At 39.9% G+C, this 17,519-nt stretch overlaps 1 protein-coding gene across 9 annotated transcripts in view; it reads left to right on the top strand.

Moving 5' to 3' along the window:
• Positions 1 to 17,519, top strand: part of LOC125884439 (uncharacterized) — a 53,598-nt gene that overhangs the window by 30,417 nt on the left and 5,662 nt on the right. For 2 of the 9 annotated variants that reach the window (XM_049569394.1, XM_049569393.1), the window contains 3 exons: positions 3,115 to 3,170; positions 4,213 to 4,560; positions 9,050 to 10,360. The exons of 2 other annotated variants lie outside the window; for them this stretch is intronic. In XM_049569394.1, the coding sequence (XP_049425351.1) occupies positions 3,122 to 3,170; positions 4,213 to 4,560; positions 9,050 to 9,417 (765 nt within the window). In that variant the 5' untranslated portion in view covers positions 3,115 to 3,121 and the 3' untranslated portion in view covers positions 9,418 to 10,360. Of the gene's footprint in view, positions 1 to 642; positions 1,254 to 3,114; positions 3,171 to 4,212; positions 4,561 to 9,049; positions 10,361 to 13,967; positions 16,210 to 17,519 lie in introns of those variants that run through there. 5 more of the 9 variants (XM_049569396.1, XM_049569391.1, XM_049569392.1 and 2 more) reach the window with 4 other exon arrangements.

The raw sequence follows: 17,519 nt of genomic DNA, 5'->3' as shown, positions 1-17,519 counted from the left end.
TTTGTTTCGTTTTTCAGTTGAACGCTGGAGAGCAATATTTTGAATCTGATGATATAGTCCAGTCAATTTTGATTGGTCCTAATACCCTCCTGTATGATATAATAAACCTTTGTTATTTTTCAAGATCATTTCACAGTCACATGGTCTGGGTGACATTATGTTAATATCAGATGGTCTATGTACTGTTCACCTATTTCTCCTGCAGTGATCTGTGATGGCTGATTTTTCCTGTTCTGCTTTGTCTTTTTGTGTCCTTGTGAATCTCCCCGCTGTCTCTTTCTCACATTCTTTTAGATGTTCTTTTTTCCTTGCATTGAATGATCTTCCTGTTTCTCCGATGTATGTTTTCTTGCATGATTTGCATGGTATTTCATATATTACACTGCATTTTTTGTCCGGTTCTATTTTGTCTTGCAGGTGTAGGCCTACTAGCAACTGACGAAGTTTTGCATGTGGCTTTACGGCTGTGTTGATGTGATGTTTTTTCATGATTAGTTGTATTGGTTCTGTTATCCCCCGCATGTTGTGACTTTGTTTTTATTGTCAGTTTTTTGTGTGTGTTTTGTTTTCCTTTCTTCTTGCTTCTTCTCTTTGGTTTTGACTTGTTTTCATTTGTTCAGGGCCCATCTGGGATGTGATGTTCTGATGTCCAGAGGAGGTACTGGTCTGTGTGTGTGGGCTTCCTGTAAACTGTGATTTTAATGCTGCCGTCTTCTCTGTGGTGAATGTTCATGTCCAGAGATGATATGGTCTCTTTACGAGCGGGCCAGCATCATAACCGAGGATAAAGAACAATACTGAACAATTTTAAACAGTAAACTTAACTCAATAAAGAGCTGTGGTGGAAACACTGATAAAACAACACAAAAGAATATATGAACAGATATTCATATAGATATATAGATATTTACACACATCACAGTAGGAAACTGTTGGTTAGCAGCTTACTGTGACACACAGACAGTGGTGGGAAGTAACTAAGTACTGTGCTGAAGTACAACTTTGAAGTACTTGACCCATGAAGTTGGCCAATCAACTTCCATCAGTTACTCTGATCAACCAATCACACTCCAGCAGTGTCAGAGCGTGCGCTGTTTGCAGCACCATCACCACTAAGTGACTGCACTGAGACACAGAGGAAGACATCTTACCATCTACCCACCGAGAAACTCCACCTGCTAACTTTATATTGAGTATGTTGCTGTGCAGAATTCAACTTTTGGACCTTTCCGGTGTGCCAGATGAGACATGAGGTAATGTGCAAATACAAAGAGCTGATATCACTGTTAATAGTCCTGTAGTCTATTACTGACAGTAATTTGGACTGTTCCCACAGCTGTTGAAGAGAGCGGAGGAAACAGAAATAAATCAATAAAATCAACACAACTAAACAACTCTGTGGCTCTGAAGCTTTTTCTCCTCCCCTCTTTATTATCACACTTATTGCAGGGCTCTCAAGTTTTGATCTCAGTTCTGAGTGTAGCTTACCCGGATACAGCAATGCTATTTTCTGATTGGCTGATGGGTGGCTGTGTGCTATTTTTATTGGCTGGAGCGTGACAAGCTCTTGTTGAGCTCTACGGTACCCACAGCATCTTACAACTAGTGATGGGCAAAGCAGTTCTTTAGGTGTTACTGAATCACTAGAATCAGTTCATTAAAAAGATTTGTTTTAGTGCTTCGAGTTGGCTGGAGGAGCCCTGACTGTGTACTGCGTAGTCCGACTCACTGAACTGATTGAACACACCCCCATTCACTCAGGCTGAATCCAAATCTCCATCCTCTGGACTTGCAGACTATGTAATGTGACGTCTTCACCGTCATCACGTAAAGTCTGCAGCAGTATAAAAGGAGCTAATAGACAGGCTTGGAGTCTGTTTCACTCGTTTCCGTGGGAACAGTTGAGAGACTATCATGCATATAGTGATCACTGCAGCAATCGCCTACATGATCAGATTGCACAGCTTCTATAGTCTAGGCTGCAATACTAAAATGCATATTGATTCCCTCTATAGCCTATTCTTCCACATATATCTATATCATGATGTGAAATGATTTGAATCACTCTGGGGATTTTACGTCTTGCATAATTTTTGCTATAGTGCCAAAGTTTATTGCAGTTTTTCAGTCGAACGCTGGATGGAAATATGTTGAATATGATGATATAGTCAAGTCAGTTTAAATCCAAAGTGGGCCCAACCTAGGAGAAAACGCAATAGCAGTGTTTCATAGTTTTGATTGGTCCTAATACCCTCCTGTATCATATAATAAACCTTTATGGATTTAATGGAACATTATTTTTCAAGGTCATTTCACAGTCACATGGTCTGGGTGACATTATGTTAATATCAGATGGTCTATGTACTGTACACCTATTTAACATATTCGGGGTCTGTTCCAAAGGTTTTGGGGTCAATCTTGTCAATAAAACAAATTTTAAGAGGATATTCTGATGTACTGTGCCTGTATCTGAGGTACTACGACCCAACAACCAATGTTTTTGCCAAATTGTCCACTTACCGTTTGTGCCACACTGCTCCTATGGGTGCATCTAAACTGGGTGTGAATTATTCTGTATATATTTAGTATCTATAATGTCATCAGTCGTTGTAAGGGGGGGTGGGGGTTATTCCCCACAGGAACAACTTCACAGGTAAAGTGATCATTTTAAAGCATTTTTGAAAAAATAAAAAAATAAAAATCTTAGATCAGGGGTTCTCAAATCTTTCATGACTGAGTGCCACTTCAGGGGGCAGCATCTGATTGAGGGCGGCACAGGAAAGGTTCACACACTAGGGCTGACCCCGACTAAGAATTTTCCTAGTCGACTCCTGTCTGACTGCTGAGCGCGTTTATTTGGAAAGAGACCTAATAGAGTTTAATGTTGTTGTTTTTTTCTGCGACTAAGCGACCAGTGGTCGACTCTTAGTGCTCCCTAAGAGTCGACCAAATGTTAGCCGACCAGAAAGGTCATTAGTAGTGGCTTAGTACACACCATAACTTTTCTTCTTGGCATACTATAGGCTACTATGATATATTTGAATATTGTGGTGGATGTGTCCGCCCCAGTATTATAATTACTGTCTAGCTCTTCACCTCTGTCTCCTCTCACAGGGAGAAGATGATGTGCATCATCCTGCTGCTCATCAACCTGACCTCCTGTGTGTGCGGTGAGTTTACACCTTCACTTTATTATCCACTAACACTAAAGACAGAGTACTCTGAGGCTTTTTGCCTCTGACCAGGAGGTTGTGTTTTCTGTATGATTGTTTGTAACTCAGCAGGATTACAGAAAAACTACTGTCCTGATTTCCATGCAACTTGGTGGAAGGGTTCAATAGTGACAAAAGTCAGCTGTCCCATGCCACACAGAAGGTGTTTATCATTTGCTGTCTACCGTCTCTCTGATTCCATGTGAAGTAGAGGGTCGACAGATAATCAACCTGGCTGATTATCAATTTATCAGTATTGGTGATTTTTTCCACCAATATGTGGATAGACAGTTTTGTTTTCCTTAGCTGTGCTGTTTTGCCCCTGGCGTCCTTCTTGTTGTCTGCACGTACCACTCTAGGCTCTTAAAAGCAAACTCAAGACCTATCTTTTTAGCCTGGCTTTTAATTGAGCTCTCCTTTATTTGATTTTATTATTGTTGTTGTTTTTTATTTTATTTTTTCAATTTTGTATTCATGATTATTGTGTATTAGAGGGTAAGAACAATATGTTTCCACACCTGTGTTCAGAAAGACTTCCTCCTCCCCCGTGACCTTAAACACCTGATTCATATCACCTGTGACCAGTGTTACTATACATAGACCATACACAGACCACCATCTAGTGGTTAAAAATGTTATAGTCCATACAAACAATACATCATTGACTTCATTCTAATAGTTGTGGAAATATATCCAGACATGTATAGTGGTTGTACTTGAGGCTTTCCATATCAGAGAAGACTGGACTATTGGTCTCAGAGGAAGTCTGTCCGAGTGCCTTTCTAGTTAATTATTGGTTTCATGCATCACCTCTTAGCTGCAGCAACTTTGAGCTCTCATGTTTCCCGACCTTCCAGCTCTGTTGTAAATAAGAGCACACTGTTATTCAGTCAATCAGTCAAACTCTGCACACAAACATCTATAGATGGAGTTTAAAGGCTCACATGTTAAAGTTGTCACTTTGTCTGCTCCTCACTTTCCCTCTCTGTCTCCTCAACAGGAACATTTGTAGTCAATGTGACACAGACCTGTTATCAGGCAGAGGAGAACCACAACATCACACTGGAATTCATGTTCACAACCAAACCTGGCAGCTCCCTCAAGTCCCTTTTTATCTACTGTGAACTGAAAACTGATCTCAGAGCCACAAGTCTGTTTCATCTACATAATGGTGTTGAGGTCCCAGAGTCTCAGGATGAACAGTTTACAGGACGAGTCCAGTGTGACAAAGACGTCCTCAGAGAGGGACGACTCAGACTTCATGTGTCCAGACTCAGTACTAATGACTCAGGACTGTACATGTGTGAAGATGGCGACAGCACTGCTACATGTCGGCTCACTGTCACTGGTAAGTAAACTCAGTAGAACTGTCTTAGCAGATTCAATTCAGCAGCTTTTTTAGATAAAAAAGAACCTAAGAAGAAAAATATTGTGGACTTCTGCAATCCACAATCTGTACACTTCCTTCTTGTAGTATCTGCGAATTATGTTACAACTCATTCTGTTGTGAATATTTGCCAGCCGCGAGTTTGTGTGTTTGTCATCATGACGAATATGGTCCTGATGACACCCATTGACCCTTCATTAAGTAAGAGAAGTAGCATTGGGCTGGCTCAGACCAGGGTCCGACAACAACACAGCTGTGCTCCATTGACTCTAATGCAGTTGTTTCAGATTTCCTTCATTTTCAGGCTGGTTTTGTGGATTTGGAGCTAAATGTTGTGCCTGGGGCACGTTGTGTATTAATGATACTCGTTACCTGTAGGACTGTAGTCAACCAAAGAAAATCTTGGTCGACTAAAGTTGCACATAATCTTCAACTAATCGATTAGTCGTGGGGAAAAAAGAAAAATCTGCACGTTATTTTTACTTCTGCGGTGGTGTGTCTGTCACTCTGTAGTTAAACTTCCAAAACACTAGTCAGCGGTGAGAGTACTGTGTTAAGTGCTGTAAAGTTTAGTTGATTCAAAACACACATTAAACATGGCTTAATAGACAGTCTCAAACACGAGTACGCAAATCAGCTTCACTATAAATCGCAGAACTGACAAACACTTGTCTTTATCTGGACACATTTTCCCCACAAATACAACATGCTAACGTTATTAGCACAAATCTATCACATTTTACATTGTATAAATTAGCCTAGCGTCTAACGATCTTTTCCTCTTCTCATATAAAACCAGGGACAACAGCAATGGTAACAGCACATAATTTGGCTCCATTACAACTCACAAGGTTCACTGACAAAACAACTGTCTTATACTAAACACGTTTTCCAAGCAAATACAACATGCTAACGTTATTAGCGCCAGCTTATGGCATTTTAAATTGTATAAATTAGCCGAGCAACTAGCGATCTTTCGCTCCTTCGACTTTCTGTCGACAATGGGGGTGTTTTGAAAACACCCCCCAATTTCACATGTAACTTAGCCTGCCCCCCAAATTCATAAAGGGGTGTGGTCTGAGCAAGGGGGACAGAAATAGGGGGGTAGGAGGTAGAGAAGGGGCCAGTGGCCCCCCACTTTATGCCACTTTTTTTAAGTTGCAAATCGCAGTGTTGGAGCGAAGAGGACCATCTTGTGACAGGATCACATCCTGTCACAAGATGGTCCTCTTTTTTTTTTTTTAACGCATATCTTTATTGATTTTTGAACTTGGTACATCATTCGTTCAGGATAATTTGTTACATCTTTAAAGTCTTTAAATAACTTCCCTCCCTCCCCCAAAACCCTGAACTCAGAGCCATCAGTATAAGAAAACAATAACAATAAAATATTGTTATTTTGGCAGCTGCAAATAAAGAAAATAACTTAGATATGTACATATGTCCCTGTGGCTACAATATGTACAGCACGCCTACATGTCATCAAGTAGATATATAAATAGTCGACTGACAAACAAAAACACAAAAACATACTTATGTATACATAAAAATAAGAAAAATAAAATATTATGTATGTAAAATAAAATAAAAAGAAACAAGAGAAACAACCTGAAAAATAATACCTAAATAAAATTGAAATGAAATAAAATAAAATAAAAATAAATTAAATTAAAAGGGTACAATCTTACTTGGTAGATGTTAGGTTTAAGGAGCTAGGATATCAGGTCTTGATAACAAAAATATGATAAATGAATCCCATATTTTATGAAAAATATGACTCTTTTGTCTGATTGTATATGTAAGTCTTTCAATCGATAAGCAAGAAGAAAGTTCATTATTCCACATGTTCAAAGAAGGACAATTAACACTTTTCCAATGTCTGGCAATAAGACATTTCGCATCTATTAAACAGAGGTCAAGCAGCTTACTCTCATGTGTTCTCAGGACCAGTGTTTCTGGTAACAGTCCGAGGATGCAGATCTCTGGGCATACAGGGATTTTTTTCTGGATTATGATGGAGATTGTATTAGTTATATTTTTCCAGAATTTTTGTAAATATTTGCATTTCCATACACAGTGGTATAGGGTTCCCTTCTCCGTTCTGCATTTTATACAACTATCAGGGATATTAGGATTAAATTTATTGAGTTTTTCAGGAGTTATGTATGTTCTCATAAGCCAATTATATTGGATCAATTTCAATCTGCTATTAATAGATAGTGTTTGTGCTTGATAGCAAGCTTTTTCCCAATCATATTCAGTGATTTCTCTTTGAAGATCCTCTATCCATGCCATTCTTTTGTAATCCGAAGATTCCAAAGATGTCTCCACCAGATTCTTATATAATACTGAGATCTTACTTTTAGCATATGGGTCAGATGTTGCCAAGTTTTCAATAGTACTTAGGGGAGGACATTGATATGATTGCATCCTTGAGTGGATGAAACTCCGTATTTGAAAGTATTTAAACATGAGTTTGAGGGATCCCAAATTTTTCTTTAAGATTATCAAAGGACATGAGGGTGTTAGCTGAATAAAGATTTGCAATCTTCTGTAGTCCCAGTTGAGCCCAGAGTTTGAATCCACGATCCGATTTGCCTGGTGTAAATAAAGAATTGCCCCAGATAGGAGCATATTGTGAAAGCCCAGTTGGCACTTTAAACATTTCCTGTGAATCATGCTATAATTGTGGTTTTAACAAATGGGTTAGCTGTATTCTGCTTAAGTTTTTTGAGAGAGTCAGAGTATAGATATGTATCTAAAGTTAGCCCTCCGGCACATTTTTCCTCTATCTGGACCCATGGTAAATTGGGAGGGTTAGAAAACCAAAAAAAGGCCAACCTAAGCTGAGCTGCCCTAAAATCCCATAAAAGGTTGGGTAGCTGGAGCCCCCCTCTTTCATATGGAAGATATAGCAATGCTAAGCGAAGCCTTGATCGCCTTTTGTTCCAAATAAATTTTGTGAACAGTTTCCTCATATTGGATAAAAATGTTGGTGGGGGTATAAGAGGAATTGATTGAAATAAATATAAAAATTTGGGGAGAATGTTCATTTTAATAATGTTGATTCTGCCAATTATTGTAAGGGGGTCATCCATCTATCTAAACTATCATTTACCTGAGCGACAATGGGGTCATAATTACATGGGATCATGTTTTTAATTTGAGGTGTAATAATAATCCCTAAATATTTGATCCCATCTCTAGATACTGTGAACGGGTGCTGGATTGTTGGGTTAATCCTTTCTTGTTCATTAAGAAAAAGTATAGATGATTTTGACTGATTGACCTTATAGCCTGAGAATGTTCTGAATTGATCGATCAGATTAAGCAAGGTAGGTATTGAGTTTTTTAGGTCTGAAAGATATAATAATATGTTGTCTGCAAATAAAGAAATCTGATGTTCTATTTCTGAAATCTGAATTCCCTTTATGCCTGAGTGATCTCTGATTGCTATTGCTAGGGGTTCAAGAGCTATCACAAACAGTAAAGGGGACAGGGGGCAACCCTGACGAGTGCCTCTCGACAGACCAAAGGATTTTGAAGTTAAATTGTTTGTAATAACTTCGGCTGATGGTTCATGATGGAGTAATTTATTCCATTGACAAAATTTAGGACCGCATCCAAAACGGCAGAGTACATCAAATAAATAAGGCCATTCGACTCTGTCGAATGCCTTCTCGGCATACAGCGACAAAATAAAGGTGTCTTTAACATCTTTCTTTTCGTGGATAATATTTAGTACTTGTCTTATGTTATGAAACGCCTGTCTGTTCTTCACAAATCCATTTTGGTCATTATAAATAATCGATGGGAGGTGGGTTTCTAATCTTAATGCTAGTATCTTTGCTAAAATTTTAGCATCCGTGTTAATTAAGGACACCGGTCTGTATGATTCACATTTAATATGTGGTTTGCCTGGTTTAGGTATAAGTGTAATCAGTGCCTTTCTAAGTGATGGGGGGAGAATGCCAGTTTTCAGGGATTCCTCATACATATTCATAAGGGGATGTACTACTTTTCTTTGAAGGCTTTAAATGTGTCAATGGGGAGACCATCCAGTCCAGCTGTTTTACCGCTCTTCATTGCAGTTATGGCTTTCAAAAGCTCTTCTATAGAAAATGAGGAGTCTAGGTGCTGTTTAGCTTCATCTGAGAAATTAGGGATTTGGAGACCGTCTAGAAATGCCGTTTGATGACTATTAATCCTGGAAGATTCTGCTTTATATAATGAGTGATAGGATTTGGCAAAAGCTTCACTGATTTCCGATGGGTCTGATGATAGAGTTCCTGAGGTTGTTAAAATATTATTGATGACCTTACTGGATTGTAGTTTCTTGATTTGCCAAGCCAACAATTTGCCAGATTTTTCTCCCTGTTCAAGATGGTCCTCTTTAGTGAAATGTTATTTCTTAATAGGAATGACACAGATTTGTTTGTTCTCTTTACAGCAGCAAAGCCCAAACGCGTGAGACCAATGTCAACAAGTGCACCACCACAGGGTTGGGAATGGACCGCCGTATATTGTTCCCTGGGACTGATACCAGCAGCAGCAGGCCTGGGTCTTTTGGGTTACTTATTGTACAGACACTTTCGGCCTCGGAAATGGAGACAAAGAGTAAGACAAAGACCAGCACAAAGACCAGGACAAGGACAAGAGTCCAACAATTCCATCAATACTCTTAATAATTTTAAGCCAAGACAACCAGATTCCTGCTCAGATCATAGTGATGGATCTGAGTCAGCTCCACACTCTGTACATGCATCACTGGAAACAGCTGCAATGACAAATTCAATGAGACAAGACTGTTCAACTTAATACCACAGAGACACAGAAAATACTACTTTCCCATTGGCTGGCAGGGAGTAGAACTGCATATCAGGATATACCAGCAGCTGACATTTGATTAATTTATCTGACACTATTATCCAACGTGATTTAAGACAAAGAGAAAGACAAATGCTTTGTCAGAAATCATTCACTACTCCCTACTCACTATATAGGGAATTCCCTATGTAGAGGACTATATAGTGAGCTCATTAAAACACTTTCGGACACTACTCTGTCGCGTAGTTAAGTACGTCATTACTGTCATTACTGTCACACAATTAAAACGAGCCAGAGCAATGTCGTCTGGTGGGTTTTCGAAATAAATAATAAATTCATTTGTGTGATAAATACATAATACTGAGCGTATTTTTCCCACATGAATAAATACAAAAATAAATACACTTTCAGTTCTTTTAAATCAAGACTGAACACCTTTTCTCCTTGCCGTTGCCTTTTATTAAATCATATTAGAGGCTTTTGATTAATTCCTCGCACTGCACCGTAAGCTTTATTCTATTTAACTTTTTAATTGTACTTGTATCTCCGTTTATACTAACGTTTCCTCCGTAAATCCACCCCCAACTGCTGTTTTATTACCTTCAAAAATTCTCGCACTTGCCATAAAAAACAAACTGCCAAAACCGGTATACTTACTTTCTTTCCAGTCCTTCTCGGTCCTTTTACAAATAACAAAACATTGCGGAAATGCCAGCAAATGGCACCGTACTTTTGTTCCTTCTTACAATTATCAAAATAATTTTGATAAGAAGACAACACATTACCAGAGAGAGAAGGCTGAGACGTGCTGCTCTTGCTAGACTAGCAAGACGTTGTAGTAAGGAAATTCCTTTAATATGGAAAGCTGCATTTGTTCGCCCCTTGTTAAAAGGAAGAGATCCAGCTACCTTAAACAATTACAGACCAGTATCCAATTTGTGTAAAGATTCCAGCTTTGTATAATCAAAATACTTTATGAAAATAATATTTTTCAAGCTACTGTTTTACATACAAGCTCTCTGGTAGTTAATGACATTTCTATTTGCACTAGATAAAACATGTTGATCACAGTGTTTTAAAACTCAGACTGCTCAACTCAGGACTCTCTGAACAAGCAGTTGCTTGGTTCTCTAATTATCTTAATGACAGATCCCAGTGAGTGAAGAGTGAAGAGTCAAGAGTGAAGATTTATGCTCAGATACTGTAACTGTTTCCAAAGGTTCCAGGGCTCTGTATTAGGTCACCTTTTATTTATTATTCATATAAATAATCTGGGTCAAAGTGTGTCAGAACCAGGTGCAAATTTCCATTTTGTGCTGATGACACAGTGATTTATTGTTGTGCATCAACTATTGTACAGGCCATTGAATCTTTGCAAAATGTTTTTAATGTGGTTCAATATACCTTACTTGAGTTGAAACTTGTTCTCAACGCAGACAAGTCGAAACTCCACTGGGCCACTAAATGCTCCTTTAGTGGTCACTCTTGATGGTAACATCGTAGAGGTTGTAAATTCATATAAATACGTGGGCATTTTGATCGATGACTCCCTCACTTTTAAGTCACTTGTTATGTGCTTGGTGAAGAAGCTGAGGTTAAAGTTGGGGTTTTATTTTTGCAATAAGATGTGTTTTTCTTTAAATGTGAAAAACTGTCTTGTTGCTGCCACCTTTTTACCTGTACTGGACTATGGTGATCTTTTATATATGCATGCCTCTGCACAATGTCTTCAGAAGGTTGATGCAGCCTACCATGCCTCCTTGAGGTTCATTACAACCTGCAAACCCCTCACTCACCACTGTGAGTTGTACTCTAGGGTAGGATGGTCTGCGCTGGCCACGCTTAGGATGTGCCATTGGTACACATTCATTTATAAGGCTATTCTTGGTCTGCTCCCACGTTATCTGTGGATATTTATTGTGCAGAAAGTTGGGCAGTACTTTTTACGTTCTCAAGACCTCTTCCTGCTTAATGTGCCATTTGCACACACCGATCATGGTAAAAGGGCTTTCAAGCATTCTGCTCCTTTGTCATGGAACACACTGCAGAATGTGTTAAAACTTGATAATCTTATTACTTTGACTGCTTTTAAATCTAAAATGAAAGAAATCTAGGAGAGTGTGAATACTTACACTGCCAATGTATTGATGCATAAATGCTTGATGATGTGTATTCTTGAGATTGTTTTCATGTTTAATTCCCTGTATTGTTGTTTTTGTTGTTCTGTTAATCTCAATGGGACTTCACCTGGTTAAATAAAATAAAATAAATAGAACAAATATTACATGAGTAACATAACTACATACAACCTTTCCTTCACAGTCTTCAGTAAGTGGCCATGGAATAAGAGTCATAGTACAAAACTGATACACAAAAGTGTCTTCACTTTTACAGTGTCCATTATCTTGATAGTGTGGCGACAACACCACCTGGGGGAACTACACCCCAGGAAATACTTTTTCAAGAACCTTAAATTGAGTTGAAAATTAGGAATAACTCAACTCATTTAAAGCTTTATAAACAACTAAAACTTTTTAAAAATGTAATATCCACTTCCATTGCTATGCAGATGACACCCAGTTCTATCTGGCCACCAAACCTACCTCCACCCTCCCTCGCTGACTGCCTTTAGGAAATCAAATCCTGGTTCTCCTGCAACTTCCTCAAATTGAACAGTGATAAAACTGAGTTACTTCTCATTGGCACCAAATCCACCTCAGCAAAAATGTCACACTTGATATTGATAACTCCTCAGTTTCCCCCTCCCCGCAGGTTAAGAGTCTGGGCGTCATCCTCGACAGCACTCATTCCAAGCTCACATCGGTAATGTCACTCAGTCTGCTACTTCCATCTACGCAATATTAACCGCCTTTGCCCGTCCCTCCCACCACACAGCACCACCATTCTTGTTGACACCCTGGTTACATCCCATATAGATCACTGTAACTCCCTCCTTTTTGGTCTCCCTCTCAAGTCCATCCACAAACTTCACATTCTGTATGAACAAAAGTAGGCAGGCTGCATTTTGCTGCACTCCCTGATTTTGTTTTTATACTGCCAATGCTGAACAAAGACTGATTGGGCTTTCCTGCAAATTTGCACAATTCCTATTTATAAAGGGCTATAGAGACAGACAACCATTCACACTCACATTCACACCTACAGACAATTTAGAGTCACCAATGAACCTGCATGTCTTTGGACTGTGGGAGGAAGCCGGAGCACCCGGAGAAAGCCATGCTGACACAGGGAGAACATGCCAACTCCACACAGAAGGAACCCTCTTGCTATGAGGCGACAATGCTAACCACTGCACCACCGTGCCGCCTAATTCTAACATGCAGAGTGTTGACTTTTATTTTTTGTAATGTGGTGTTTAAACTCAGATGTACAGTTACTGTTTTATTTGTGTCTGTTACAGCTGGCTGTTATTTTTTACTGTCTGTTATTTACGGTCATTATTTCATTGTATGTATGCTCAAAAGAAAAGCTCTGAGTTGTTAACACTGGTATTAATATTATAGAGCAGCAGAGGGAGCTCTTTGGTCTTGTTTGCTCTCCTGTCTGCAGGTTACAGCTGTAATCGTTTAGACCAGTGGTTCCCAACTGGTTAGTCACAGTCCAAAACTGGGCCACAGGTTCATTCTGAATTGACCGCATCTGACTTATGTATGTGTAAAGTTGGTTAAAAAAAACACGCTTTATTTTGAAGTACAGTGATTTGCCAGCACAGTTATTTCCTGGCATTTCAGTATCCATCCCTAGCTGGGCCACAGGGAGGTTACCGCTGGGCCAGATGTGGCCCATGGGCCTAGTGAATAGGTCCGCAGTATTCTTTTGTTGTACAGTTCTAGTTTTCTTATTTGTACCACTGATAATAAATAATAGATTTGTTTTTTAAAGAAGATGCACCGTGTGTGTGTGTGTGTGTGTGTGTGTGTGTGTGTGTGTGTTGGGGTGGAACTGGGCACCACAAAGAAAGGGCACCTATATTCAATCAATCAATCAATCAAACTTTATTTATATAGCACATTTTCATACAATGTCCCCTCCAATATTTAGATGAAATTGTCCCCCCCAAAAAAATAACACCAATGAAGAGGTAAAAATCACAGCCCAGTGGCTCTAAACACTTGTATATCTTTCTTAACCACTTCCCAACTATTTCAAACACCCCTACTGGACCATAGGTCCAGTACCCAACACGTTGCCTCTCTCAGTTGCTCCATTGCAGAGTTGCCGGTCGCGTTATATGTGGTTAACATTCATAAGCTTGCTAATGTCGGAGCAAAGGGTGTCAGCAAAGATAGATTCATCAAACAAGAAAGTTGAAGATCTTTCGAGAGAGCTACACCAGCAGATTGCAAACACCCGTGCCGAACACACTTAGACAATGAAAGAAATTGAAAAAGTTAACGCTGCGCATGCTACGCGCATCGCTAGCCTGGAGGACAGGGCTAATGCCTACTCAGACATGGTCGTCGAACTGGAAAATACAGTGAAATCAGTCACCTCCCAAGTAAACCAGCTGCTGGCTAAGACAGAAGACTTGGAATCTAGGCAGTGAGAGAGACAACTGCAGAATCATCGGCGTGGATGAAGGCTTTGGTGAAACGCGACCGCAGCTTGCTGTTGATAAGATGCTACAAGATGCGCTAGCCCTCGACTACTCTCCGAAGTTGGACCGGCCTCACAGGAGTCTGCAGCCCAAGCGGAAAGATGGGAACCCGCCTAGACCCATTGTGGTTAAGTTTCACTACTTCCAGGAGAAGGTGGACATCCTGCGGAAATCTGCGGCAGTGGGAGCCATCTTTCACAACAACAGGTGGATCCACATTTACGCCGACAACACACCCTCGGTGAGGGCGAAGCGGGCTGCCTTCAATGAGGTCAGGGGACTGCTGCGCCGCTGCCCCAAGGTGAAGTATGGCATCTCGTACCCGGCTATACTTTGGATAACTACTCCAGGAGGTGAGCAGAAGTCGCTTGATAACGCATCCGAGGCCAGAGCCTACGTTATGAGCAACTTACAGCCACGAGATTCGGAGACAGAGTGAGTATTATGTGCTCTAAATGGAACAAAATAATCGTCTGTTTCCAGCCAGCATGCTAGCATAATAGCTAACCACTATGTCTAACCTGCTAGCTGCTGGGCAGCTGGACATTATCTATCAGCATTATATCCTGTATGCTTAGGCACAGACCCTCACTTAATGTGTCCCCGTCCCCCCCAATGTTGAAATGAAAGTTACGCTCATGCTCAGAAGTGTCATCCAGCTGGCCGGCCCAACAGACCTATCAGAATCTGTTGGGCCGGCCACGCCCCCCGCTGTTGGATGGTCTCCATAATGTGGTTATTTCTCCTGCAGTGATCTGTGATGGCTGATTTTAAGTTTTCCTGTTCTGCTTTGTCTTTTTGTGTCCTTGTGAATCTCCCCGCTGTCTCTTTCTCACATTCTTTTAGATGTTCGTTTTTCCTTGTATTAAATGATCTTCCTGTTTCTCCGATGTATGTTTTCGTGCATGATTTGCATGGTATTTCATATATTACACTGCAGTTTGTGTCCGGTTCTATTTTGTCTTGCAGGTGTAGGCCTACTAGCAACTGACGAAGTTTTGCATGTGGCTTTACGGCTGTGTTGATGTGATGTTTTTTCATGATTAGTTGTATTGGTTCTGTTATCCCCCGCATGTTGTGTCTCTGTTTTTATTGTCAGTTTTTGTGTGTGTTTTGTTTTCCTTTCTTCTTGCTTCTTCTCTTTGGTTTTGACTTGTTGTTTTCCTTTGTTCAGGGCCCATCTGGGATATTGGCAGAGTGTGAGTGCGTGTTGTAGGCCTATGTGTTTTCCTTCCTCCTGTCTGTCTTTATCTTCGGTTATGAAGCTGGCCCGTTCGTAAAGAGTTCTGCCGACTGAGAGTTTGTGAGCTGTGGGATGTTCTGATGTCCAGAGGAGGTACTGGTCTGTGTGTGTGGGTTTCCTGTAAACTGTGATTTTAATGCTGCCGTCTTCTCTGTGGTGAATGTTCATGTCCAGAGATGATATGGTCTCTTTTAACGGGCCAGCATCATAACCGAGGATAAAGAACAATATGGAACAATATTAAAAAATAAACTTAACTCAATAAAGAGCTGTGGTGGAAACACTGATAAAACAACACAAAAGAATATATGAACAGATATACATATAGATATATAGATATTTACACACATCACAGTAGGAGACTGTTGGTTAGCAGCTTACTGTGACACACAGACAGTGGTGGGAAGTAACTAAGTACTGTACTGAAGTACAACTTTGAAGTACTTGTACTTTACTTGAGTATTTCCATTTTATGCTACATTTTACTGTAAGTGTGAAGGGTTAAAATGTATTTACAGGATTTTTGTTTTTAAATGACATGAGTTAAATGTGTTTAAAAAGTCATTGGGACTAAAGTACAGTTCATATGAGGCTGTGATTCAGTTCATGACTAAAATAATAAGTTAAATGTGTTTAAAACTGTAAATGTTCATTTACACAACTGAAAGAGAAAATGTTAGACCCATGGAGTTATCCAATCAGCTTCCATCAGTCACTCTGATCAACCAATCACGCTCCAGCAGTTTCATAGAGCGTGCGCTGTTTGCAACACCATCACCACTAAGTGACTGCACTGAGACACAGAGGAAGACATCTTACCATCTACCCAACGAAAAACTCCACCTGCTATGTTTTATATTGAGTATGTTGCTGTGCAGAATTCAACTTTTGGACCTTTCCGGTGTGCCAGATGAGACATGAGGTAATGTGCAAATACAAAGAGCTGATATCACTGTTAATAGTCCTGTAGTCTATTACTGACAGTAATTTGGACTGTTCCCACAGCTGTTGAAGAGAGCGGAGGAAACAGAAATAAATTAATAAAATCAACACAACTAAACAACTCTGTGGCTCTGAAGGCTTTTTCTCCTCCCCTCTTTCTTATCCAATTTATAGCATCCTTATTTTGGAAGTATCGTATACGTTAACTGTAAAGTGACATGATTAACAGCCTACTTGTTTCCTGTATTTTTTTCTACGCATGTATTTTATGCGAGGTGAGTCAGCGTGGTTTCCTGTCCTTTCTGCTGTAGTCTCAAAGTTTGTTTTGTTTTTCAGTCGAACGCTGGATAGAAATATTTTGAATATGATGATATAGTCAAGTCAGTTTAAATCCAAAGTGGGCCCAACCTAGGAGAAAACGCAATAGCAGTGTTTTGTAGTTTTGATTGGTCCTAATACCCTCCTGTATCATATAATAAACCTTTATGGATTTAATGGAACATTATTTTTCAAGGTCATTTCACAGTCACATGGTCTGGGTGACATTATTCACAGATTCTGTTATTCCCCACAGGAAAAACTTCACAGGTAAAGTGATCATTTTAAAGCATTTTTGAAAAAAAAAATAAAAATCTTAGATCAGGGGTTCTCAAACTTTTCATGACTGAGCGCCACTTTAGGGGGCAGCAAATGATTGAGGGCCGCACAGGAAAGGTTCACACACTAGGGCTGACCCCGACAACAATTTTCCTGGTCGACCAGTAGTCGTTACTAGTCGCCCACATGTTTAAGATATTAATGTTATGATTAGATTCTATATTTTGGGCAGGGCAACACAATGGTTTGAGTTGAAGGTGTGAGAAAGAATAGTGTCAGTAACATTGTTAACACTGTGCTACATTACAGAGAAATACAAAACCGTACTAATGAACCTTCATTAATATAGGCCTATATTTTATCTCCAAGTGCACGTCACACACTGAGCGAGCCGCCTGTTAATGACGCTGTGGGCTAATGGGCATGTAGCTACTTCCATGTTTCAGATGATACGTCATGTTTGTAGTCGACCAATGAAGATGAGTTTACATATCACCTTGGGTTCGTCCTTCACCTTCTCAAAATGATCCCACACTTTGGATTTCCTGTCCGACATGTTATTAACTAGCCTGTGGAATAACCGCAGGTACCAGCCCTGGAAATTAACCTGACTCCTGTCTGACTGCTGAGCGTTTTTATTTTGAAAGAGACCTAATAGGGTTTAATGTTTTGGGGTGTTTTTTTCTGCGACTA

The sequence above is a fragment of the Epinephelus fuscoguttatus genome, linkage group LG23 (genome assembly GCF_011397635.1).
Source record: "Epinephelus fuscoguttatus linkage group LG23, E.fuscoguttatus.final_Chr_v1".
NCBI lineage: Eukaryota > Metazoa > Chordata > Actinopteri > Perciformes > Serranidae > Epinephelus > Epinephelus fuscoguttatus.
This window is presented reverse-complemented; position numbering and strand designations above follow the sequence as displayed.